The sequence below is a fragment of the Myxocyprinus asiaticus genome, chromosome 45 (genome assembly GCF_019703515.2).
Source record: "Myxocyprinus asiaticus isolate MX2 ecotype Aquarium Trade chromosome 45, UBuf_Myxa_2, whole genome shotgun sequence".
Taxonomy (NCBI): Eukaryota; Metazoa; Chordata; class Actinopteri; order Cypriniformes; family Catostomidae; genus Myxocyprinus; species Myxocyprinus asiaticus.
In genome coordinates this window covers 31861113-31888788 of record NC_059388.1, presented here as the reverse complement: position 1 = coordinate 31888788, position 27676 = coordinate 31861113, and the positions used below count along the sequence as shown (strand labels likewise).

At 35.4% G+C, this 27676-nt stretch overlaps 1 protein-coding gene across 1 annotated transcript; it reads left to right on the top strand.

The window, feature by feature from the left end:
* Window positions 1-30: 30 nt before the first annotated feature.
* LOC127435190 (dihydropyrimidinase-related protein 5-like) lies at window positions 31-27676 on the top strand. Its single transcript, XM_051688455.1, has 13 exons — window positions 31-98; window positions 3087-3351; window positions 4922-5080; window positions 12028-12207; window positions 13288-13356; window positions 13463-13507; window positions 13589-13664; window positions 14977-15133; window positions 15298-15439; window positions 15536-15678; window positions 15786-15993; window positions 21663-21831; window positions 25173-27676. The coding sequence occupies exons 2-13, from the start codon at window positions 3091-3093 to the stop codon at window positions 25256-25258; spliced, it is 1695 nt and encodes a 564-aa protein (XP_051544415.1). The 5' UTR covers window positions 31-98; window positions 3087-3090; the 3' UTR covers window positions 25259-27676.

The following is a 27676-nucleotide window of genomic DNA, read 5'->3' as shown; positions in this document are numbered from 1 at the left end:
GTTTGCTCGTCTGTCGTTCTGACGCTCGCGCTCAGTGGCAGCTGTCATCGGCTCGCGGCGGAGCGGGTGCACAACGGGAGGAAAAATCATCAAATACGGTATGTCACAGCGGAAAATGTGTTTAATATGTGATATTCCACTATGTATGTACCTGTTTGGACCTTTTTAATCTTAGTGTCATGAAATAAGATAAATAACAGGCTATTTCTGTGAATTTGGGGTTTGATGGATAAACGTGGGCTTACTATTTATTTAATATATTTATAATTTTAGCCTATAATTGATGTTCTTTGTGTTGTTTCATTACTCGTTTACAATTTTGGAAATTTGTATTTTTATTTTTTTTAAGTAAAAAAAATAATTCAAGCAATTGACATGCGAACTATTTAGGCTATAAACGACTGATTTAAGTATGATATTATTATGAAAATGATATTTTCATATTGTAATAGGCGCTACTGATGATATAGACTGATATTAATATAAAATTCTGATTAAAAATGAATGACAGAATGCAGCAGAAGGAGGGATGGAGACATGATGGTGCAGAGAGATAGTTAGACAAACATAAATGTGACAACATCATCGTCCTCTGTGTTTGTGTGTGTTTGAGAATAATAATATTATAATAATATAAGAATAAGAGGAATATTCAGGGTTCAAAAATCTGTGTTACAGTGAGACACATACAATGGAAGTCAATGGAGCCAATTTGTAAACGTTAAAATACTCACTGTTTCAATAGTATAGCAACAAGACGTAAACAATATGTGTGTTAACATGATTTTAGTGTGATAAAATCACTTACTAACCTTTTCTGTATGAAATTATAGCCAATTTTACCATTATGTTGCTATGATGACTTAATGCCGTAAAAATTAATACCCTAAAACGACTGTAAAAACAACGATTTGAACAACTTTACAGCTCAACGTTTTAACAGAAGAATTAATGTTAATGCTTTTATGAAATTATAAGCTTCATATTTCTGCCTTTAACCCCTTAAACTTTATTGACCCGCCAGTGGCTCCAAAGGGGGCGCTATATCGCGAAAAAAGTTTACGCTTAAAATGTTTAAGTCTCCGTATACATAAGTCAGGCATATGAGGTATCATTTGAAAGCTTAGCGTCTGATCTTTTCATAGATAATTATCATTTCTGCGTTTATGTTACTTAAAAATAACAAAATAAGGCCTTAAAACATTCGTGTTGAAAATTAGCGCCCCCTAGAGGTAATGGGATAGAAATATTTATATGAAAATAAAAGTCCTTCATATAGCACATAAATGGACAAGTCATATATCAAATGAAAGCTCTCATTCTCAGGAATGCGACTGTATAGTTTATTTTATGGCCTTAATACCACAGTTCAAAAGATTTTCAAAAGAATCACAAAGTAAAATATGATTTCTGTAAGTCATCAAATACAAACGTCTTTTTATGTAGCGATCACTGCTGCTGTAAGCCCCAAATAGCTAAAAACGTTATATTTGCTTTTACCTTAGGAAGTTATCTAAAAAATAGGCAGTTTTTTACTTGTCTGTGCGCTTGCTTGGCTGAATAATTCAATGTTATATCTTAGATGTCCAGAACAAAATATGCCATCCAACAGGAAAAGCATGCAAAACAAATCATCAGAAAAATAAGTTCTTGACTATTGATGACTATTGAATATATCATCACAAAGGGGAGGATCTCAGCTTTCTAATGACACCTAGATTGAGCTTCTAGTCCACTCAGAGGCCGAGATATTCAATGAAATAATGGGGGTGGTGCTTGAACTGAAAATTAGACTGAATGTCTATGGACGAGCACATCTGTGAAGGCTAAAATGTGTTTGAGCGCCACCTACATTTCAGATCTGTATATTGTGATGGAAGGTGATTTACCAGAATTACATGTTTACAAAGTTAGGACAGCAACAAAAAAAAGTAATAAGATCATAAACATACAATATTATTTATGAATAATTGGAGTCTTTTTTTTAATTATTATTTGGGCGGTTCTCTGATAAATTTGACACATTTTTTGCAATTAGTCAACAGTATGTGTGAATGGTGAGCTTTTAAATTGGAGTGTGAAAAATTGCCCAAAAATGCACCAGAGTATAAGTAAACCCTCTAAAATTTGGCCCCATTAACTTCCATTGTAAGTACTTCAATGTTTGCTTCTTTTAAAGAGAAGGAGGGGCGAGTCAAAATATTTTTTTGTGGTAATCAACAATATACGCCAACATTAATCCACATAAACACATAGTCCTGTTCCAAACTCATGCCATTGGCTGAGTCAGAAATTGTCATGTCGGGCTGCTCAATCAAAGGTCAGTTGCCCCATATGTAGACAATAGGCAGCGAAGCAGCTCACTAGGTTTTGGAGCAAAGCTACTCAGTTTGAGTTTGGACCGCCAACTGCTTTTCTCCATCTCACATCATACACACAGCACGCATGATCACACACACATACATAATGTAGCAGTGGATTTTCACTGATGTCATGACTCCTGCTGTGTGTTTGCTTAAAACAATGTTGTATTAGTCACACCCTTTGAGTGCTGTGTGTGTGCATTCATGCATGCTGTGTGTGATCTATTTATGTTCTGTACGATAATACTGCAACATGCATATGCAAAGCAGAATTTTTAAATACAAGATGACCCACTTTTGCATGCACACACACACATGCACCACACACATGCACGTCTCTTATAGAGCAATAGGGCGACAATCTATTTATAGGCATTTATTTATTTAATAATGGCATAGTGTTTTGTCTGAATGCATTACAGAAATGGGAATTTGTGGGGGAAATGTGCTTAATTGTCATGAAAAGTATGTCACAATGCACAAAAAAAGGCTTTCCTTATAAAAAATATTTAAAATATGTATATTTTGGGACAAGATTCTCCCATGTACGGTACAAAGCTATGCATGTGTGTGGAAATAGCTCAGTGAATAATGGAAAAACTGCTGTCAAATATTTATCAGTCATGGAAAAATATACACTGGAAAAGTCGCTTTCATGCAGCAACATCAAGCGAGTGTGTTTTTGTATTTAATACACCATACCAAACATTTCTCTCTCTCCAGTATAATGGCTTCTGGCTCGAGCACTATGAAGATTCTCATTAAAGGTGGGCGGGTCGTGAATGATGATGTCACTCAGGAGGCGGACGTCTACATTGAGAATGGAGTCATCCAGCTGGTGGGCCGTGAGCTGATGATTCCGGGCGGGGCTAAAGTGATTGACGCATCGGGTAAACTGGTGATACCAGGCGGCATTGATGCCAGCGTGCACCTGCAGGAGACGTTCATGAACGCCACCACACAAGACGACTTCTACAGCGGAACCAAGGTGAGACTGAGACCCATAACAAACGCAAATCAGAGTGGTTCCGGAAATAAAAATCTCATTAATTTTTTCCATAGACTAATTAATTATTAACGATAACTTTTAACATTTACATTTAACCGTGTGGCGGGTTAATTCGTGTGACCCCGCGTCCACATGCGTGGACGTTGTATTTTGGCTTCGCTATATGCAACGCACAATTTAAATAAATAAAAACCGACTGAATACTGTTCATAAGACTCTAGACTGTCATTTAAGGGTTAAACTTCTGCCGCACCAAGTCATGTGACACATCAACATTTCGTGCGATTTCTGTGAAGCGCTTCTACGACTGTAGAGCCAACAAAAGTGCCTCTGATAAAAAACCTCTTGAACTTTTTTAATTGAAACCTGTTTGTGTGTAAAGAGTAGAGTCTCTAGTTTCATTTGATATGCCGCTTTAAAAATGCATTAATTTTTTGGCCGTCAGCACGCTGATTAACATGATGTCCACATATGTGGACATTGAGACATTATTCCCTCAAAAGTAAAAAAAAAAATGTGTTAGTTGTTTTGAATAACTTTCAACATGAACACATCTGTGGGTCAGTTCGCTTCATTTTAATATACATTTTGTAATATTTTATTTTGTTATAACTGTACAATACGGTTCTATTCATTAACATTAGTAAATGCATTCTTATATATTCACTGTGCATTAACACACTGAGAATCAATGGGTTCATGGTTAGGGTTATTTATGTAAATGCATAGAGTTTGTTTATGGTCTAAATCTTGTGTCTGTTACAGCACATTCTTGTGTACTCAAACATATACTCTTGTGCTATAGTACAAATGCCACACCGCTCACACAGAAACAACAGCTGTTATGGAATTATGATCACACACACACACCCACTGCAGCTGTTTGGAAAATTCTGGCCTATCAGCCCCACATTCTCATCTGATCTGGGACTGGAGTTTACGTCAGTTCTGTTTTAGGATATTTTCACATTAAAGCTGTTGGTGTGAAGTCCGTTTGACATCAGATTTCCTCACTGAAAACAAAAATCAAAAACGAGCTCTCTTTAAAATCTCCTAGACAGACACACACACACAGAGACACTATTACACTCACCCCCTGACCGTCCTGTTTCTATAGAAACCCTGTTACCATAGTAATGGTTGGCGTCACCGTGTTTTCTGAAAAAGACCTGCTCTCACCAAAGCCAAAGATAGCATATGAAATAGAGATTAAAGGGATAGTTATATCATTATTTACTTACCCTCATGTTGTTCCAAACCTGTATGCTGTAATTTATTTCGCTGGAACACAAACATAGAAATTTGTGAATATCATAAAAGCACCATAAAAGACTCCTGCACTATATTTATAGAGGTTAGGGTTAGAGTTAGGGTTAGCCACACATTTTAGTATTCCACTCACTTACAACTGAAGCAGCATGCTGTGTATTGAGCTCTTCACTTTGTCCTTCTGTCTTTGCGTGTGTTCACTGACTCATGATTTTCTAAGCTAATCGCACACCTTTGACTATGAGCATCTCAAATGTTCAGTTGCTGTCTGTTCCTGTAGGCGGCGCTGTTGGGTGGCACTACTATGGTGTTGGCTCACCTTCTTCCAGAGAAAGACACGTCACTGCTCGAAGCGTATGAGAAGTGCCGCGCTCATGCTGATGCTAAAACCTGCTGTGATTACGCCCTGCACATGGGCGTCACCTGGTGGGGACCAAAGGTACTGCATGTGTTTAAAACACTATCTATCTATCTATCTATCTATCTGTCTGTCTGTCTATCTATCTATCTATCTGTCTGTCTGTCTGTCTATCTATCTGTCTGTCTATCTATCTGTCTGTCTGTCTGTCTGTTTGTCTCTGTCTGTCTATCTATCTATCTATTGTTCTATCATTCTATCTGTCATTCTATCTATCATTCTATCTAGTGTTCTATTTATCGTTCTATCTATTGTTCTATCTATCATTCTATCTATTGTTCTATTTATCGTTCTATCTATTGTTCTATCTATCATTCTATCTATTGTTCTATTTATCGTTCTATCTATTGTTCTATCTATCATTCTATCATTCTATTGTTCTATCTATCATTCTATCTATTGTTCTATTTATCGTTCTATCTAGTGTTCTATCTATCGTTCTATCATTCTATTGTTCTATCTATCATTCTATCTATTGTTCTATTTATCGTTCTATCTATTGTTCTATCTATCATTCTATCTATTGTTCTGCCATTCTATCTATTGTTCTATCTATTGTTCTATTTATCGTTCTATCTATTGTTCTATCTATCATTCTATCTATCGTTCTGCCATTCTATCTATTGTTCTATCTATCTATCGTTTGTTCGTTCTTTCGTTGTTCTATTTATCTATCGATTTATCTATCTATCGTTCTATATTTCATTCTATCATTCTATCTATCGTTCTATCATTCTATCTATTATTCTGTTGTTCTTTTATTCAATCTATTGTTCTATCTGTCTATCTATTATTCTTTCTTTCTATCTATCTATCTATCTATCTTTCTGTTGTTCGTTCTATTTATCTATTGATCTATCTATCATTCTATTGTTCTGTCTTTCGTTCTACCGTTCTATCATTCTATCTTTTGTTCTATCTATCTATCATTCTATTGTTCTATTTATTGTTCTATCTATCTATTGTTCTATTGTTCTTTCTATTGTTCTATCTATCTTTCTATCATTTTATCATTCTATATATCATTCTATCGTTGTATCTATTGTTTTATATTTTGTTCTATCTATTGTTCTATCTATAGTTCTATCTATCTTTCTATCTATCGTCCTATCTATCGTTCTATCTATCATTCTATTGTTCTATCTATAGTTCTATCTATCTTTCTATCTATCGTTCTATCTATCGTTCTATCTATAGTTCTATCTATCTTTCTATCTATCGTTCTATCTATCGTTCTATCTATCATTCTATTGTTCTATCTATCATTCTATCTATCTTTCCATCTATCGTTCTATCTATCGTTCTATCTAGTGTTCTATCTATCGTTCTATCTATCGTTCTATCTATCGTTCTAGCTATCATTCTATTCTATCTATCATTCTATCATTCTATCTATCGTTCTATCTATCATTCTGTCATTCTATCTATTGTTCTATCTATCGTTCTATCTATCATTCTAACATTCTATCTATTGTTCTATCTATCGTTCTATCTATCGTTCTATTGTTCTATCTATCGTTCTATATTTCATTCTATCATTCTATCTATCGTTCTATCTATCGTTCTATCTATCATTCTAACATTCTATCTATTGTTCTATCTATCGTTCTATGTATCGTTCTATTGTTCTATCTATCGTTCTATATTTCATTCTATCATTCTATCTATCGTTCTATCGTTCTATCTATAATTCTATCTATCCTTCTATCATTCTATCTATCATTCTATGTATTGTTCTATTGTTCTTTTATTCAATCTATTGTTCTATCTATCTATTGTTCTATCGTTCTATCTATTGTTCTGTCTATCTATCTATCTATCTATCTATCTATCTATCTATCTATCTATCTATCTGTTGTTCATTCTATTTATCTATCGATCTATCTATCATTCTATTGTTCTATCTATCTATCATTCTATTGTTCTATTTATTGTTCTATCTATCTATCGTTCTATCTATTGTTCTATCTATCTATTGTTCTATTGTTCTTTCTATTGTTCTATCTATCGTTCTATCATTTTATCATTCTATATATCATTCTATCGTTGTATCTATTGTTTTATATTTTGTTCTATCTATTGTTCTATCTATCATTCTATCTATCATTCTATTGTTCTATCTATAGTTCTATCTATCTTTCTATCTATCGTTCTATCAATTGTTCTATCTATCATTCTATCTAGTGTTCTATCTATCGTTCTATCTATCTTTCTATCTATCGTTCTATCTATCGTTCTATCTATAGTTCTATCTATCGTTCTATCTATCATTCTATTGTTCTATCTATAGTTCTATCTATCATTCTATAGTTCTATCTATCATTCTATCTAGTGTTCTATCTATTGTTCTATCTATCATTCTGTCTATCGTTCTATTGTTCTATCTATAGTTCTATCTATCTTTCTATCATTCTATCAATTGTTTTATCTATCATTCTATCTAGTGTTCTATCTATCGTTCTATCTATCATTCTGTCTATCATTCTATTGTTCTATCTATAGTTCTATCTATCTTTCTGTCTATCTTTCTATCTATCATTCTATCTTGTGTTCTATCTATTGTTCTATCTATTGTTCTATCTATCATTCTATTGTTCTATCTATTGTTCTATCTATCATTCTATCTATCTTTCCAACTGTCGTTCTATCTATCGTTCTATCTAGTGTTCTATCTATCGTTCTATCTATAGTTCTATCTAGTGTTCTATCTATTGTTCTATCTATCGTTCTATCTATTGTTCTATCTAGTGTTCTATCTATTGTTCTATCTATTGTTCTAACTATCGTTCTATCTATCGTTCTATCTATCGTTCTGCTGTTCTATCTATTGTTCTATCTATCATTCTATCATTCTATCTATTGTTCTATCTATCTATTGTTTGTTCGTTCTTTTGTTGTTCTATTTATCTATCGATTTATCTATCTATCGTTCTATATTTCATTCTATCATTCTATCTATCGTTCTATCGTTCTATCTATTATTCTATGTATTGTTCTATTGTTCTTTTATTCAATCTATTGTTCTATCTATCTATCTATCTATCTATCTGTTGTTCGTTCTATTTATCTATCAATCTATCAATCATTCTATCATTCTGTCATTCGTTCCATCTATCGTTCTATCATTCTATCTATTGTTCTATCTATCTATCATTCTGTTGTTCTATCTATCGTTCTATTGTTCTATCTATTGTTCTATCTATAATTCTATCTATCCTTCTATCATTCTATCTGTCATTCTATGTATTGTTCTATTGTTCTTTTATTCAAACTATTGTTCTATCTATCTATCTATCTATCTATCTATCTATCTATCTATCTATCTATCTATCTATCTATCTATCTATCTATCTATCTATCTATCTATCTATCTATCTATCTATCTGTTGTTTGTTCTATTTATCTATCGATCTATCTATCATTCTATCATTCTGTCATTCGTTCCATCTATCGTTCTATCATTCTATCTATTGTTCTATCTATCTATCATTCTGTTGTTCTATCTATCGTTCTATTGTTCTATCTGTTGTTCTATCTATAATTCTATCTATCCTTCTATCATTCTATCTGTCATTCTATGTATTGTTCTATTGTTCTTTTATTCAGTCTATTGTTGTATCTATCTATCTATCTATCTATCTATCTATCTGTTGTTCGTTCTATTTATCTATCGATCTATCTATCATTCTATCGTTCTGTCATTCGTTCCATCTATCGTTCTATCATTCTATCTATTGTTCTATCTATCATTCTGTTGTTCTATCTATCGTTCTGCCATTCTATCTATTGTTCTATCTATCTATCGTTTGTTCGTTCTTTCGTTGTTCTATTTATCTATCGATTTATCTATCTATCGTTCTATATTTCATTCTATCATTCTATCTATCGTTCTATCATTCTATCTATTATTCTGTTGTTCTTTTATTCAATCTATTGTTCTATCTGTCTATCTATTATTCTTTCTTTCTATCTATCTATCTATCTTTCTGTTGTTCGTTCTATTTATCTATTGATCTATCTATCATTCTATTGTTCTGTCTTTCGTTCTACCGTTCTATCATTCTATCTTTTGTTCTATCTATCTATCATTCTATTGTTCTATTTATTATTCTATCTATCTATCGTTCTATCTATTGTTCTATCTATCTATTGTTCTATTGTTCTTTCTATTGTTCTATCTATCTATCTTTCTATCATTTTATCATTCTATATATCATTCTATCGTTGTATCTATTGTTTTATATTTTGTTCTATCTATTGTTCTATCTATCATTCTATCTATCATTCTATTGTTCTATCTATAGTTCTATCTATCTTTCTATCTATCGTTCTATCAATTGTTCTATCTATCATTCTATCTAGTGTTCTATCTATCGTTCTATCTATCTTTCTATCTATCGTTCTATCTATCGTTCTATCTATAGTTCTATCTATCGTTCTATCTATCATTCTATTGTTCTATCTATAATTCTATCTATCATTCTATAGTTCTATCTATCATTCTATCTAGTGTTCTATCTATTGTTCTATCTATCATTCTGTCTATCGTTCTATTGTTCTATCTATAGTTCTATCTATCTTTCTATCATTCTATCAATTGTTTTATCTATCATTCTATCTAGTGTTCTATCTATCGTTCTATCTATCATTCTGTCTATCATTCTATTGTTCTATCTATAGTTCTATCTATCTTTCTATCTATCTTTCTATCTATCATTCTATCTAGTGTTCTATCTATTGTTCTATCTATTGTTCTATCTATCATTCTATTGTTCTATCTATTGTTCTATCTATCATTCTATCTATCTTTCCAACTGTCGTTCTATCTATCATTCTATCTATCGTTCTATCTAGTGTTCTATCTATCGTTCTATCTAGTGTTCTATCTAGTGTTCTATCTATTGTTCTATCTATCGTTCTATCTATAGTTCTATCTAGTGTTCTATCTATTGTTCTATCTATCGTTCTATCTATTGTTCTATCGTTCTATCTATCGTTCTATCTAGTGTTCTATCTATTGTTCTATCTATTGTTCTAACTATCATTCTATCAATTGTTCTATCTATCATTCTATCTAGTGTTCTATCTATTGTTCTATCTATCGTTCTATCTATCATTCTATTGTTCTATCTATTGTTCTATCTATCATTCTATCTATCTTTCCAACTGTCGTTCTATCTATCGTTCTATCTATAGTTCTATCTAGTGTTCTATCTATTGTTCTATCAATCGTTCTATCTATTGTTCTATCGTTCTATCTATCGTTCTATCTATTGTTCTAACTAGTGTTCTATCTATTGTTCTATCTATTGTTCTAACTATCGTTCTATCTATCGTTCTATCTATCGTTCTGCTGTTCTATCTATTGTTCTATCTATCATTCTATCTATTGTTCTATCTATCTATCGTTTGTTCGTTCTTTCGTTGTTCTATTTATCTATCGATTTATCTATCTATCGTTCTATATTTCATTCTATCATTCTATCTATCATTCTATCGTTCTATCTATTATTCTATGTATTGTTCTATTGTTCTTTTATTCAATCTATTGTTCTATCTATCTATCTATCTATCTATCTATCTGTTGTTCGTTCTATTTATCTATCGATCTATCAATCATTCTATCATTCTGTCATTCGTTCCATCTATCGTTCTATCATTCTATCTATTGTTCTATCTATCTATCCTTCTATCATTCTGTCTGTCATTCTATGTATTGTTCTATTGTTCTTTTATTCAATCTATTGTTCTATCTATCTATCTATCTATCTATCTATCTATCTATCTGTTGTTCGTTCTATTTATCTATCGATCTATCTATTATTCTATCGTTCTGTCATTCGTTCCATCTATCGTTCTATCATTCTATCTATTGTTCTATCTATCTATCATTCTGTTGTTCTATCTATCGTTCTATTGTTCTATCTATTGTTCTATCTATCTATCGTTCTATCTATTGTTCTGTTGTTCTATCTATTGTTCTATCTATCTATCTATCATTCTATCTATTGTTCTATCGTTCTATCTATCATTCTATCTAGTGTTCTATCTATCATTCTATCTATCATTCTGTCTATCATTTTATTGTTCTATCTATCGTTCTAGCTATCATTCTATTGTTCTGTCTATCATTCTATCTATCATTCTATCTATTGTTTTATCTATCTATCATAGTATTCATTCGTTCGTTGTTCTATTTATCTATCGATTTATCTATCTATCGTTCTATATTTCATTCTATCATTCTATCATTCTATCTATCGTTCTATCATTCTATCTATAATTCTATCTGTCGTTCTATCATTCTATCTGTCATTCTGTGTATTGTTCTATTGTTCTTTTATTCAATCTATTGTTCTATCTATCTATCTATCTATCTATCTATTGATATTTCTATCTATCTATCTATCTATCTATCTATCTATCTATCTGTCTGTCTATCTATCTATCTATCTGTCTGTCTATCTATCTATCTATCTATCTGTCTATCTATCTATCTATCTATCTGTTGTTCATTCTATTTATCTATCGATCTATCATTCTATCATTCTGTTGTTCATTCTATCGTTCTATCATTCTATCTATAATTCTATCTGTCGTTCTATCATTCTATCTGTCATTCTATGTATTGTTCTATTGTTCTTTTATTCAATCTATTGTTCTACCTATCTATCTATCTATCTATCTATCTATCTATCTGTTGTTCATTCTATTTATCTATCGATCTATCATTCTATCATTCTGTTGTTCATTCTATCGTTCTATCATTCTATCTGTTGTTCTATCTATCTATTGTTCTATCGTTCTATCTATTGTTCTATCGTTCTATCTATTGTTCTATCTATCTATCTATCATTCTATCATTCTATCTATTTTTCTATCTGTCATTCTATTGTTCTATCTATTGTTCTGTTGTTCTATAATGTGATCGTGTTTCTTGACCTCTGTTGTGATATTTGTGGTGTTAGGTGCGCAGGGAGATGGAGGTGTTAGTGGGTGAGAAGGGTGTGAACTCTTTCCAAATGTTTATGGCGTATAAAGATCTGATGATGTTGAAAGACTCTGAGCTGTATCAGGTGCTGCACACCTGTAAAGACATCGGAGCCGTCGCTCGTGTTCACGCTGAGAATGGAGAGCTCGTAGTGGAGGTGAGTATGGAGCCCCTTAAAGGACAGGGCGGGATTTTTTTCTGAAATAGTTTTGCATGCCATTGCAATCAATTTACCATGGTTTTACTACAGTAACCGTATTTTAACTATGATATTCGTTGTGAAACCATATTAATAACACAGGAAAATGAAAACTATAGTAATAAAAATCATATGGGTATTATGGTTTTACATTAGTAATATTATGGTAACACTTTAAAATAAGATAACATGAACTAACAATGAACAATACTTTTACAACATTTATTAATCTTGGTTAATATTAATTTCAACATATACACATTTTTTAAATCAAAAGTTTTAAATGTTAACATTAGTTATTGCACTATGAACAAAATGTATGGCAACACTTTCTATGAAGCCCATATTTATAATGCATTGTAAAGACATTATAAATGCATTATACTGAATTCATAATTTCTCATAATACACCTTATAATAAGTTATGACTTCTCATTAAGGCTTCCCCTATTCATAGTATAAGTGCTGTGTAGTGTAAACAGTCAGAAGGCTTTATGATGTGATCATATTATAAGTGCTCTTTGCCTACTTTAAGTAAAGTTACAAAAGCAATATCTTCTTATAAACAGTCTTTATGACTTAACCTCCAGTGTGCTGTCTGTCTGCACTGGTCTCAGAACAGTTTGAAATGCACCTTTCCTACATAAAGCACTTTTGTTGGTGCTGCGCCCATAGAAGCAGTTCACGGAAATTGACGCCATGGTGATTGGTCACGTGACTCCGTGCGTCAGTAACCATGTAAAACCATGGTAAATTTATTGCAAGGGCACGCAAAACTGTTTCAGAAAAAAATTCCTGCCCTGTCCTCTAAGGGGCTCCGTAGGTGAGTGAACAGCATATACACTATAAGAAAATAAAAAATATGAACGCAAGTGTGATCAGTGTGTCTCAAATGCTGCTTACTTAAAGTAAACACCTGTAATTATTTGATGCAGATATAGATTCAGACACAGTATTATGCACATAGATAATACATACATTTGTTTTTGTTTTGTGGAGTAAAACCTCTTTAATGTTGTGTTTATTGTATTTGTTTAGGGTGCTAAAGAGGCATTAGATCTGGGCATCGGTGGTCCTGAGGGTATAGAGATCAGTCGACCAGAGGAGGTAAAAGAGAGAGAAAAGAGTTTGTGTGTTTACATTTCATTTGAGGTCTGTGTTTGATCTTGTTATTATAACTGATGTCTGTTTGTCTGTGTGTCTGTGTCTGTAGTTGGAGGCAGAAGCCACAAACCGGGCCATAACCATCGCCAGCAGGGTGAGAACAATATAGACAGAAGAGACAGAGAGAGAGAGAGAGAGTGTGTGTGTGAGACTCATACACTGTTCTTCACTGCAGGCTCACTGTCCAGTGTATTTGGTGAATGTGTCCAGCATTTCTGCGGCTGATGTCATTGCAACTGCCAGGATGCAGGGTGAGTTATCAGTTATTCAACGAGAACAAGATGAAAAAAATAAGTCTTTTTCGGTAAACATTTTTCTATGGAAAGCATGCAATCAATACTGAAATTATTTTTCCTTTTGACAGCTGTTTTAGCCCTTTAATCTCAGATGGGCCAGCGAGAAAAAAAAATATTCATCAAAATATTAATAACTACAGTCTTGACCAAAATAGGTATCGTTTGAAATCTTAGAAGCTCTACTTTCCAATGCATGTAGACATTATGACCAAAACTGAACAAGTGCTTTGAAATTTGCAGACAAATCAGATGTGTTGTGATAATTTATTAAAACATTTTTTACATATTATTGAGATCAGTCATAACATCAGACTTATCAAATAGCCATGTGTCATATGTTGTTGGAAAGATCTCAAAGAGTAGAATACAACCAGCCTATTTGTTTTACTCACAGACACAAATATAGCGCGTAATAGCTAAGTATACGTCTTTGACAATTATGTTGGTGTTGCCTAAATGCCACGTTTTTGCTTATAACTTTACGACACATAAACGGAACATATAATATCACACAGCATTACTTAGAGGAGGTGATTATCTTTCAAACGAGTCCACACACAAGATAATCAGATGCATAGATCGTTAGATAATCCACATGAAGCACAATGTTACATATGACCACCAGGAGATGGCGCCAAATACATGACACAGACTCAATGATGACTCAAATGACACAGAATGAAACTCATTCAGTGAAATCTCATTACTAAAATCATGTCTGCATGCTATGCAAACCTTTAGTCATTGTTGTGTTTGCATATGTAATTATTTCTTATGTACAATTATTATGTTTTATTTGTTTGGAGAGGCTTTTGGACACTAGGATAAATTATTTTGGTAATGCTATAACTTTTTTTACTTTTTCGTATCAACACAAAATTTTTCTCAGATACAGTTGACATGATTGGGAACAAAACAAAAGCTCAGAAGTTTTTCGGAGCCACCTTATTTACACCCTGAGATATATAATGCCAAATAAGAAAAAAAAGTTCATTTTTGGCTACATTTTTTGTGTGCATTTTCAGCAGTTTCTTAGGCTAAGAGTCTCAGAATGTATCATAATCTATATCATTTTAAAAAAAATTACAAATTTTATTTACAATGATACCAAACACACGACCCTTCTTGTTTTTTTGTTTTTTTGTTGGTTTTTTTTTTTGTCAAGTTATAAGCCTTTAATTTTGGGTATGCCACTGCAACAGGAAATCTTTAAAAACACTCTCAGAGCTTAAAGGGTTAAAGCGTACTGTATATTGACTGTGTGCAGATAAGGTGGTTCATGCAGAGACTACAGTAGCTCACTCTGTGTTGAGCGGGATGCACTATTATCATCAGGACTGGGCTCACGCTGCTGCTCACGTCATAGCTCCACCCCTACGCCTCGACCCCAACACACCTGACTACCTCATGGGCCTGCTGGGCAAGTACGCACCATTCACACTCAAGAGTCATTGGCCAATCATTTAATAGCCCCGCCCATCTCCATCTGTCATTCATTCCTCTCCTGTCATCAGTTTGATAAGAAGTTTCATCTTCTGTCCTGTTTCTGACATGCGAGTGTATGATGATGCCTTTCCTCTGTACTTAGTGACATCATAAATGTGGTTGCGTCAGATCACCGAGCGTTCAGCACAAAGCAGAAGGCGATGGGGAAAGAAGACTTTACCAAGATCCCTCACGGAGCAGCTGGTGTGGAGGATCGCATGAGTGTTATCTGGGAGAAAGGAGTGGTACACCACACAACTCTTCTGCTTTCTCTAGACAACCGAATATCATAAAAACACACACAAACATTCAGACACTCTCATTGGTCTTCTGCCCCTCAGGTCAGCGGTAAGATGGATGAGAATGGTTTTGTGGCCGTGACAAGCTCTAACGCTGCTAAAATCTATAATCTGTACCCGCGGAAGGGACGCATCATTCCAGGAGCCGATGCTGATGTGGTGGTTTGGGATCCAGATGCCACCAGGTAACAAACACAAACACATGGGGATACCTGACCAAATACAGATGACTTTTGGACAGCTAAGCCCCGCCCATTTTAATCAACACACACACACTCATACACATCTGCAGGACGATCTCTGCCAGCACTCAAGTTCAAGGCGGAGACTTCAACCTGTATGAGAACCAGCGCTGTCATGGCGTTCCTCTGGTAACCATCAGCCGCGGTCGTCTAGTGTGCGAGAACGGTGTGTTCATGTGCGCCGAGGGTTCCGGAAAGTTCTGCCCTCTCCGAGCGTTCCCCGATATCCTGTACAAGAAGATGCTGCAGAGAGAAAAGGTGAATAGTCATTTTTCATATGCCTTCTTTCCAAATGGTTACCGGTTAGAACGAAATTAAAGAATGGTTAATAACGTTCTTTTTTTTTCTTTTTTTTTTTAAATGACTGTACTCTGTGCTGAGGGTGGGTGATATACCAGTTGCAGTGATACCAGATCTCCCAAGAAAAAAAGGGACCCGGGCCTCGTTTCCCAAAAGCATCACAAGCCTATGTAGATCGTAGAATTCATCTAACGATTCATCTTAGTTTTGTGGCCTGTTTCCCAAAGCCATTGTGACTTAAGTAGTACTTAAAAATGCTCGTAGATTTACGAGTGCTCTGGAGTAATCGTAGAGCGCTAAAAATATCGTAAGGACATAGACTTATGCAGACACCTGCAGGACAATCGCAAAATTACACATAATAAAAAATAAATACAGCTGCACTCTATGCTGAGACTTTAATAACAGGATATATGTGATTTATTTATTTTTATTTTAAATCGACATGGCTAATAATAATAATAAAAATAAATGCATTAAATGGTTAGTCAGTAATGGATGAACAGATAAATTAATTATAAATAAAGTTATTTGTGGACTAGTTGGTAACAACAAAGTGGTGGCATGATTGTTGCAGAAAACAGTATAAATAAAAATTCGGGAGAAAAGTTCTTGCTGCCATGCATGAAAATTGTCTGTATATATTTGCTCATCATCCTCGTCTCTTCTTCCTCTCCGACACCCAAAGGCGCCCTCGCCCGCACCACATGTTGTATGGCACCACACATGTTTTGTAGCATTTTGTTTACCATTATCACTTTTGGGAGTAAAAAGCAGTCATCCCTTTGAGTGGTGAATGTCACTACAGCGCAGCTTCCACATGTCTCCTTATTTTGCTTTCCGCAATAACACGGTTAACCTTGTTATATTCAATTAATGCTTGTGATTAGCGTGATCATACACAGGGCTTCCCCTGTCTTCATTGATCCTGGAAAATTGAATCTCGACCCACAGAGCAAATTGTGAAAACATAATATTACAAATGCACACCTGATGAACGAAGCTTGTGTATAGAAAGACTGGAGAACGTTCTGCACAAAATGATTGCAAAACTAAATGTAATTATGTGGTGAATTGGGTTGAACATTTTAGAAAATGTTTTTAAATATTTCCAGCGACGTAAATTACAAATGTTTTTAAAGTTACGCACAAATATAATGAAGTTACAATGATGAACAGCACTATACGGTCACATTTCAGCACTTGACCTATACGGACAGCGACTCTCTTAAGTAGCACTTAAAGCATGTCCTTCCTGCATTTTATCCTTTGCCATTTTACCGCGTGCTTCATTTTTTTTCTTTTCTTTTCTTTTTTCCTCTTGTCTACATCTTGCATTTCGACTGCATGCATTCGTTTTCTCCTCTGTGTTTTACACGGATTATTGCATCAATCTGCTGATCAGGAACTAATACAACAATAGCAAACAGTTGCGTGAAGGATTCACATCAATCTCAAACCCTCGCCTCTCAAGAACAACTATAACAACAACAACAAACACTTGTGGTAAGTCATGGCATACGGTCATATTATAACTTCCTGCATTGCATGCCACATGTTTACTATAGCTTCTTCCGTCAGCAGTGAGGGGTTTACATGTGATAAATGTAAGAAATTAGTCAGGTTGACAGAGAAGTTTAATGAGTTAGAGAGATGCATCCGAACGCTAGTGGAGGTCAGTGAGAAGAGAAGCTGGTAGATACTGTTTCGGATGCAGGTAGAACAGCGAGCAACACACACACTTTGGTTCCGGCTGTAGAGCCCCTGCAGCAGGGCGTTTGGGTGACGTCTCGGCAGCATGCTCACTCAGCAAAGCAACACCACTCTCCCGTTCCTGTTAGGGTTTCCAATCGATTCTCCCTACTCAGTGATGCACCCATTGAGAATCATGTTGAAAGTGCCCTGGTTATTGGTGACTCTATTGTAAAGAACATGGAAATAGAGACTCCAGCCACTATTGTTAAATGCATTTCGGGTGCCAGAGCATCTGACATCAGATCAAATTTACAAGTGCTGGCTAATGCTAAACGTAAATTTTCTAAAATTGTTATTCATGTCGGCACTAACGATGTCCGGCTTCATCAGTCGTAGATCACTAAAGATAATGTTAAAGAGGTGTGTGAACTTGCAAAAACGATGTAAGACACTGTAATATGCTCTGGCCCCCTCCCTGCTCGTCGTGGTGATGAGGTTTATAGTAGATTAGTGTCACTGAATGGATGGATGTCTGAGTGGTGTCCGGAGAATAGCATAGGATTTTTAGCCAATTGGAAGAGTTTTTGGGGTAGACCTGACCTGTTAAAGAGAGACAGACTCCATTCCTCCACGGAAGGTGCCGCTCTCCTCTCTAGTAATTTGGCTCATAGTCTTAATAGTGATAGTATTTGACTAACTGGGGCCCAGGTCAGGAAGAAGACAAACTGGTTAATCCGAACGTCTGCTAGCTGCCTTGAGACGTCACACAGGTCACATAAACTACAACACATAGAGACTGTATCACCGAAATGTCATATAGAGACTGTGTCTGTTCCCTGAACTACCAAACACAAAACTCTCACTAAATCATTTAGAAAAAATTGGATTAAGGTAAAACTTGAAAATAACACAAAAAAAATTAAGATAAACATCATATAAAGGTAGGTCTACTAAACATTAGATCTCTTTTAACCAAAGCATTAATTGTAAATGAAATTATTACAGATCATAGTTTGGATGCACTCTGTTTGACTGAAACCTGGCTTAAACCAGATGAATATATTAGTTTAAATGAATCTACTCCCCCAGTTTACTGTTATAAACATGAGTCTCGTCTGAAGGGTCGAGGAGGAGGTGTTGCTGCAATTTACAGTGAAGTTTCTGGTGTTACTCAGAGGACAGGATATAAGTTTAAATCTTTTGAACTAATAATGCTTAATGTGACACCGTCAGATACAATTAAAAAAATCTCTGTCATCTTTTGCCCTTGCTACAGTATATAGATTACCCGGGCCTTATTCTGATTTCCTTGGTGAATTTGCAAATTGTGACGAGGAGGAGGGCGTGGCCGGACTGTGATGGTGCACGGCCGGCACTGAATCAGCTGATCAGCAGGAGAGCGAGATAAAGGGGAGCCAGAGGCACCAGTTTGAGAGAAAGAAGTATCTCATAATTTTCCTCACGAGCAACTTCAATCCTTCACTGTCATATGTCATGAAGCGCTAACAAAACTTATCGAAACATCAAAAGCCACAACATGAATGTTAGATCCAATACCAACTAAGCTCTTAAAAGAGGTATTCCCTGTAATCTCAGAACCTCTTCTTAATATTATTAACTCCTCACACTGTTCGGGACGCAGACACACTCATTCAGTTTAAGTCTAGACTAAAGACTCATATTTAGGCAGACATACACCTAATTTATCCATCAACTCACAATTAGGCTGCTTTAGTTAGGTCTGCTGGAACCAGAAATACTTATCATGATCTATAACTCTGCAATAAATTGAATGGCATCTATGCTAATATTATTCAATTTGTTTCCATGTCTCAACCTCGGGATTCATACCATGTGGTCACCAGAACCGGTCAGATCCAGCTCCGTTCCTGCTTGGTGTCGGACTCCACTGCTATGTGTCTCTGAGTGATGACGACTAATAGCAGCCGGTGCCAGCCAGACATCACTTCAGTCTGTTACAATGGACTTCAGAGGATGAACTGATGCCAACTCCAACTGTAAAACATCGAATACTTCATATGCCACTGCCTGAACCTTGGATTTAGGATGGACCTCACCGAACCTCACCGAAATGACCTGCCGGTTGAACTGAGATGCACCTCACTGATCTCTGCCTGCATCACCTTTGTCTATTGATGGACTACACTCTTATAATGGAATACACAGACTATCATTTAATTGCCAACAAAAGCCTTCATCAGACAACTAACAAAGGACAATGCATCAATGTGAACTTCTGCAGTTAATTCAGGATGAACTTCAAAGATATTAGTCATTAATCTTACAGTTCTTACAAAATCTATTTAAACACTGACCCTTAACACTTACTTAGTTTACTAATCTTAAACCATGACCTGCACTACACATAAATAACTAATATTGGCATTATATTCATGATGTTAGTCAGAGGGGAACTGGCCCCCACAGTGAGTCTGGTTTCTCCCAAGATTATTTTTCTCCATTAATCAACATCTTATGGAGTTTTGTGTTCCTTGCCACAGTTGCCATCAGCTTGCTCACTGGGGTTATAAATACAGTTATTATTTAACTATTTAATTATTTATTTTATACACAATTTACACCATATTTAATCAAACTACACAATGACTCTAAGACTTTATAGATTTCATTTTCTGTTAATGCATGATTTCCTGTAAAGCTGCTTTGAAAAGATGTGTGTTGTGAAAGTACTATACAAATGAATATTACTTGACTTGCCTCACCCCAGTGTAATAATTATTTAAAAGTTTTGTTTGAATTACGGATCTGCTTCTCGGTCAAAACCCGGCAGCATCAAATCTGTATTAATGCATCATATCTAACAATAATTCAGTGGAGACTTGGAAACAACTGAGAAATGTACTTTTTACCTAACCTTTACCTAATCTGGATTAAAGGTGCTGTAAGCAATTTTAGCCATTCAACTTCCACAAGACTGAGCCGCCGGATTAGCCACACCCCCTCTTTCCAAAACCCCGCCCTCAGAACATACCAAATGAGCTTTATTAAGATCGACATCATGCAGAAACGGCAAAATAGCGCCCTCAGCTGACAACTGTTATGAACAACATGGCATAAAAATGGCATTAAGCCTCAATAATGCACTGAAACTACAATATTATGAGAACGCAAAAATGATTGACAGGCAGAAAGCATCAGAGACCGTGGACACATCTTTATTTGCTGTTTACAGAGTCTAGAGCTGTCACAGAGACATGTGGAATATCTCACGACACTTATTACAGTAATATCTTTCAGGGAGAAGGAACATTTTTGCATACCTTCCCATGAAAAAATAGCTTACAGTACCTTTAATCATGCATGTATATGTAGTAATTATATACAGTTGTGTAAAAGGTTTTCAGCATGTCACAGGAGTCTTCATCCACAACGTGCATTTAAGCAAAGAAATGTATGATGCAGCAGTTTCCTTCAGAATCATCATGTTCAACTATAAAGAGAGAAGGTCATGTAACTTTGGAAATGTACTGTGATAAACCATTTAGACTTTGGTTATATGAAAAACAAATAATCGGAACGATTATTACCAAAAAAGAATTTTTAATTCACTCCGGAACACTTGAAAGGGAGTTTTCGGTTACGTTCTGCATACATATTTGTTCGTTTTCGATTACCGTTTTCGTTCCTTGGAACTTTTTCAGTCCCTGGTTTGAACAAAACACTAACATAGAACCTACCCATTCTTTAGTATTTTAGAATATTAGTATAATAGAGTAACTGAAAACTGAAATAACCCAAATGGAAGTATGAGAATTATATAACATATGTTAAATTTGAGCTTCTTCAAAGTCGCCACTCTTTGTCTAGATTCTGCACACTCTGTTCATGAGAAGAATACATTGAAGTTATGCCAACTCATCAAGTATTTATTATCACATGTCATGTGTCAGACTCAGGCCCTGCGAAGAGTGGATAGGGCTCCATACTCCGGGGACGTTTCTGTTGTAGCCAACTCTGGCAAGAAGGACTCCGCCCCTCCAGAGGACGACGTTACCATGCGGGTGACCACCAGACACGGAGGCATGCGAGACCTGCACGAGTCCAGCTTCAGTCTGTCAGGTGTGTGTTTGACTGTATTATGTTTCCACAGACTTCAACAAGATTCAACGAGACTTCTAGTTTTTACTAGTGGTGGATTTAGATTCATCTCAGTGACTCGAGTCTTTTAAATTCCATTCACCAAAAAGATTCGTTCAGATTCGTTCTTTGACCATTTCTTCAAATGACCCCTTTGCACCATTAGATGTTGCCAAATGACCGTCTTTTACGTTTTGAATTGGAGTCAATCACGACCGGAACAATTTGCGTGTCATAAAACATACTATGGCCCTATTTCCACCTGTTATTAAGATGTGTTTTGGGTGATCCGATCACATGTGGTCAGGTGAGACACATGGCTAATTACACCTGGTCACTTATAAATGCATCTCCTGTGACCACTTGTGTTCGGATTTGGAGGGGAGAGTCTCTGTTTCATGATGACATACATCAATCACTCTGTCACAATAAATAAAGTCAGAAAACACAAAGAAAGCACGAAAAAAATGGCGCGCTGTTTCTCCCAGATGCGTTTGAAATTTTATCCAAGCACAAACGCGACATTATTTTAGTGGAGTACCTGTATTAAAGGAGCTTCAAGTGTTCGTGCTTCTTTTCTGTGTTGATATCAGACAGACTAAAGAAGATCCGTGAAGTTCACGTGCTTGTGCTTGTGTTTGTATCCGCTTTTTTAAATTTTAATAAAGCCGCTCATAAACGGCAAAGTTTAAACTCTTGTTTTAGGGCAGCGTTTGATTGACAGATGAGGAGTGGTGCTTCACTGCTGCCGGGATGCATACAGGACAGATTAGCATCGTATATAGGGCTAACCACGTGTGATTGGATCACCTGAAACGCATCTTAATTCCAGGTGGAAACGGGGTCTATGAGACTGTTCAGCACTGCAGTGTTAAAGCATCACATGTGTTTCCCCACAAAAGACAATATAGCATATCGATCATATTGTGAACTGCTGAGCATGACTTTTTATCAAGCTATACAAAAAAAGACAGCAATACTGTCCTAAAAAATAATTATGAGTTTCAATATAATCCGTATGTCATTGTAATGTGTGGTCATCACTCACTTTAATTCATAATTCATCCTGCACCTTTTCTTGTTGAACGAGATTGATGAACTGAATGAATGACATGCAGCTTCTCCTCTCGTTCAGCCGGTTAACAGATCCTTGTTCATGATGACTGATTCAGTCATCTCGTTGGCGAACGAGTTCACCAGTACATTCAGTTTGTTCCTGAGTGAAATGACCGATTGGTTCAGTGAAGTGGTGTATTCGTTCAGTGGGTCAAACCGATGATATGCTCCTTCACAGTCAGCACATGAATGCTATTGGTTTACGCTAAAGTCAGTCTTTAAAAGCAGAACAAAGCAACACAAATGGAATCTGCATGTCCACAAATGTATAAAGACAATTTATAAATAGAGCTGAAACACCAAAACTGTTTTTCCACAAATTGCAGGTCTTATTTTTCTTATATTTTGTCAAATGCTGGGCTTAACTTTTACCAAGACAGAGAAAAAGTTCGAGAAAAGCCTACCGATATCTTACACTGTGTACCAAAGCACAACATGTCCATTCGTAATTCATGTTATTTTTACTGAACGGTCTTCAGTCATTTTTACACATTAATAAATTGGGGATTATGTTTTGTACATATATATAAACTTGTCTTAATGCATTTCACCCCTTTCTCTTCTTGTTAAATGCGATTGACTCCATGGCTCCTCTCGTTCAGTCGGTCAGCAGATCTTCGTTCATGAACGAGATGACTGAGTGATTCATTCTTTTCGTTCGCAAACGAGTTTACCAGTACATTCAGTTCGTTCATGAATTCGAATGCTGTTGGCTCACACTATAATCAGTATTTACAGCATGAAAAGCCACCAAAGAAGTCTCCTTGTGGTCTAAATTTATAATAAAATGTGTATAATTGCTTATAACAGCTGATTAATTAAATAGCCTATCGTCCTGACTGCTCCCTTTAGATTCCTTGGGTTATAAGCCGTATGTCCGATTTGCAAGAAATTTTGCGTGTATCATCTAGGGACACTCATGACATAAAGTTATGAAAATCGTTTTAATAAACCAAATTGTTCTTGTGAAATGCATCAACAAATTTCATGTCAACATGCCAATAAGGATCTGAGGCTATATCTCTGCAGTGCTTTGCCATATTGACATGAAACTTTGTATGTGTAATTGTGTCCACACCCTGACAACACCACATCAATTTGGTGACAGCGCCTCCTATTGGTCAAAAGTTAATATTAACTGTATTGTAATGTTAGCGATTCTTCCTATGTTTTTTATGCTGCTTTTCTTAAAGTCATAATTAGTTGGTGTGTAGTTGGTGTGCTTGGCCCCGTAATTGCTACTTGCATCTATATTTCAGTCTAGTTCTGTCAGTTCGGTTGTTCTTTCATCGATGTAGAACAAATGGAAAAATTCGAGTTCAGTTCGTTCATGAATTCGAATGCTATTTACAGGCATGAAAAGCCACCAAAGAAGTCTCATGCTTCAAAATAGAGCTCACTGGCTTCGAAAGGAAGAGACGTCAGTGAATGTGAAATATGAGTCAGTGTATGAAGGTAAAAGAGAACGATTCATTCACTTGAAAGATTAGCTCAAAAAGACTGATTCATTCATGAATGAAACATCACTAGTTTTTAGAGTTACAAGTTTGCTCTCCTTTCAAAGGACTTTTTATACCACTAGGCATGGCATTTACCACAGTTTTAGTTCTGAAAAACAATATAACTGGCCATGGTTATCTAACAACGGTCTAAGAGTATAAATGTTGTTTGAAAACCAATTTTAAAGAAGTTATGATTTATTCCTGTAAATAATACTCTGATTATTCCAAATAAACAGTGGTGGGTTAGTTACAAAAAAAGTTACTGACTACAAATTACCAACTACTTCTCTAAAATTATAATCAGATTACTTTAATTTTCAAGACGAGAGAAAGAGGATCTAAATGTAGGCTTTTAATAAAGATAAAAAATAAACAATAAACGAGGGCAATATATACATATACATATATATATTATAAGAATATATATAAGAACTAACAAGGGTCACAATACACAGCTGGGAACAATCAAGGGAAACCATTTTAAAAATAAGAGTCCAAAATCCATACTAAATTTACCCACAAACTGTATGTGACACTGCAAATAAACCACCGGTGAGGTGAATCTTATCTTTAAATTACCAACCTAAACATATTCCCTCTAGACTGCAAATAACATATTCCCTTTTTGTAATATAACGAGACAGTCGTTGGTTGTCCCACTGAATTCTGTACTGAGGATTGTGGGTTTGTGATGTTTCTTCTCAGGCACCCAAGTGGACGACCACATTCCTAAGAGGTCCTCTGCTCGAATCCTCGCGCCCCCTGGTGGCCGCTCCAGTGGCATCTGGTAAACGTGGAAACCACAGACCAGACCAATCATACAGGTCTCCACTGCGACCCCCTTTATGTCCCTGTACACGTGTGATGTTTGATGTTTGTAGTAAATGAATCACGACTCTGTTACATGAAATAATCAGTCATATTCAAAGTGCCATTTAAACCAAACTGAAACTGTGCCACATTACAGTGTTCACACATAGCAGTCAAAAGTTTGGACACGCTTCACTCAATTTATGTTTTTTGTTAATCTTAAAAAACTTTTGATCCATCATTATGTGCTTAAATGCTTCAAATTACTTTTGTAGATGAATATAAATTGTACCTGCGGATGAATTTCTTTACAAAACTAAAATTTGAATTGAAAATGTATTTTTTCTAATGAACAGTGAATTAAAAGCAGTCAACAGCTGTCCAGCATACATAGAAACTCCTTCAATACTGTTTTAAAAGCACTTTTGACTGGTAGTGTACTATATATTCATCTGTGTATCTGTTTACATTAGGGGCCAAGCACCAAAGGTGTGTAGGCACCTATTGTAATCGTTAGTGTTCTTATTATTATTATTCTGCCATTGAAGTATATGGCAGCCCCTAGAACCATACATAATAAAGTTGTGAATTTTGGCACACTGATAGAGGATATTCTCAAATGTAACTGACCCAAATTTGGGGTCTCTAACTCATACCTTGTAGCGCCACCAAGAATTCAAAGTTGCACACATGTTTCAACCTATAACTTTTGAGCCGTAAGGCCTAGAAGCAATTCCTTGGCTCATGCCGAGTCGAACGAATACCACGGTTTCAATTTCCGCCCGACTAGATTTTCCAGCATTTGGAATTTTCAGAAAAACCTACTTTTTCTAACTCCTCTTAGACCTTGTGTCCGATTTGTACAAAATTTTAAAAGTATCATCTATAGACACTCCTGAAAAAGTGTTATGGAATTCATGATGATAGACCAAACTGTTTTCGATACCACATCAATGAATTCAATGGCGAGCATGCCAAAATAGACGTGAGGCTGTATCTTCGCAACGCTTTGGCATATTGACACAAAACCTTTAATGTGTCATCACAAGCATGACCTGAAGGTACTTGCACAGTTTTGGCACAATGCCACCTAGTGGTCAGGAAATATGAAAATGGCTATTTTTGCTTATAACTTTTGAATCGTTTGGCCTAAAATCATGGTCTCTTTAGATTCCTTGGGGTGTACCGAGTCAAAAGATGCCCAATTTTCCCATGTCGGCCATATTGGGTGTCGGCCATTTTGAATTTTGTCTTAAATTGCTGTAGATCACAAACGTATTGGTGGATCAGTACGAAATTTGGTATGTGTCACTGGGGCCAAGCCTTGAGGGTACCTATAAAGTTTGGGGCCAGCGCCACCTTGTGGTCTAAAGTTGTAATAAAATGTGTATAATTGCTGATTAATTTGGCCTATCATCCTGACTGCTCTCTTTATATTCCTTGGGTTATAAGCCGTATGTCTGATTTGCAAGGAATTTTGCGTGTATCATCTAGGGACACTCATGACACAAAGTTATGAAAATCGTTTCAATAAACCAAATCGTTGTTGTGAAATGCATCAACAAATTTCATGTCAACATTGCCAATAAGGATCTGAGGCTATATCTCTGCAATGCTTTGCCGTATTGACATGAAACTTTGTATGTGTAATTGTGTCCACACCCTGACAGCATCACATCAATTTGGTGACAGCGCCTCCTATTGGTCAAAAGTTAATATTAACTGTATTGTAATGTTAGCGATTCTTCCTATGTTTTTTATGCTTCTTTTCTTAAAGTCGTAATTAGTTGGTGTGTAGTTGGTGTGCTTGTCCCCGTAATTGCTACTTGCATCTATATTTCAGTCTAGTTCTGTCAGTTCGGTTGTTCTTTCATCGATGTAGAACAAATGGAAAAATTCGACATATCAGTGTTTATAGTTCATGATATTGCCAAAAAAGAAAGATCAATTTTTGTACCTAAGTATTATTAGTGACAATGTAAAAAGCGTACTAAAATATAAGTATGAATCGCTTTAAAATCCATACATCAGAGAAGACCTGTATCTATGTACACATTTACACAGATTCACAGTCAGTGCAAATCAAAGGTGAGCACATACAGTATCTGTTGTCAGTGCTTGTGTTTATGATGATAATGCCAATTAAGAACAAAGTGTCTGTGGAATATCTATATTTTATTGTTATAATACATTATAAGGCTTCCCCTATTCATAGTTATACTTTAGAGTATAATGCTGCATTATAACACATGAATCATCCAATTTTAACACAGCAGAAGCTAATAAAGTTAATCAAATAAGTGCTGTATAGTGTAAAAAGTAAGAAGGCTTTATGTTATAAGTTATAAATATATTATAAGTGCTATTTGCCTGCTTTAAGTAAAGTTACAAAAGCAATA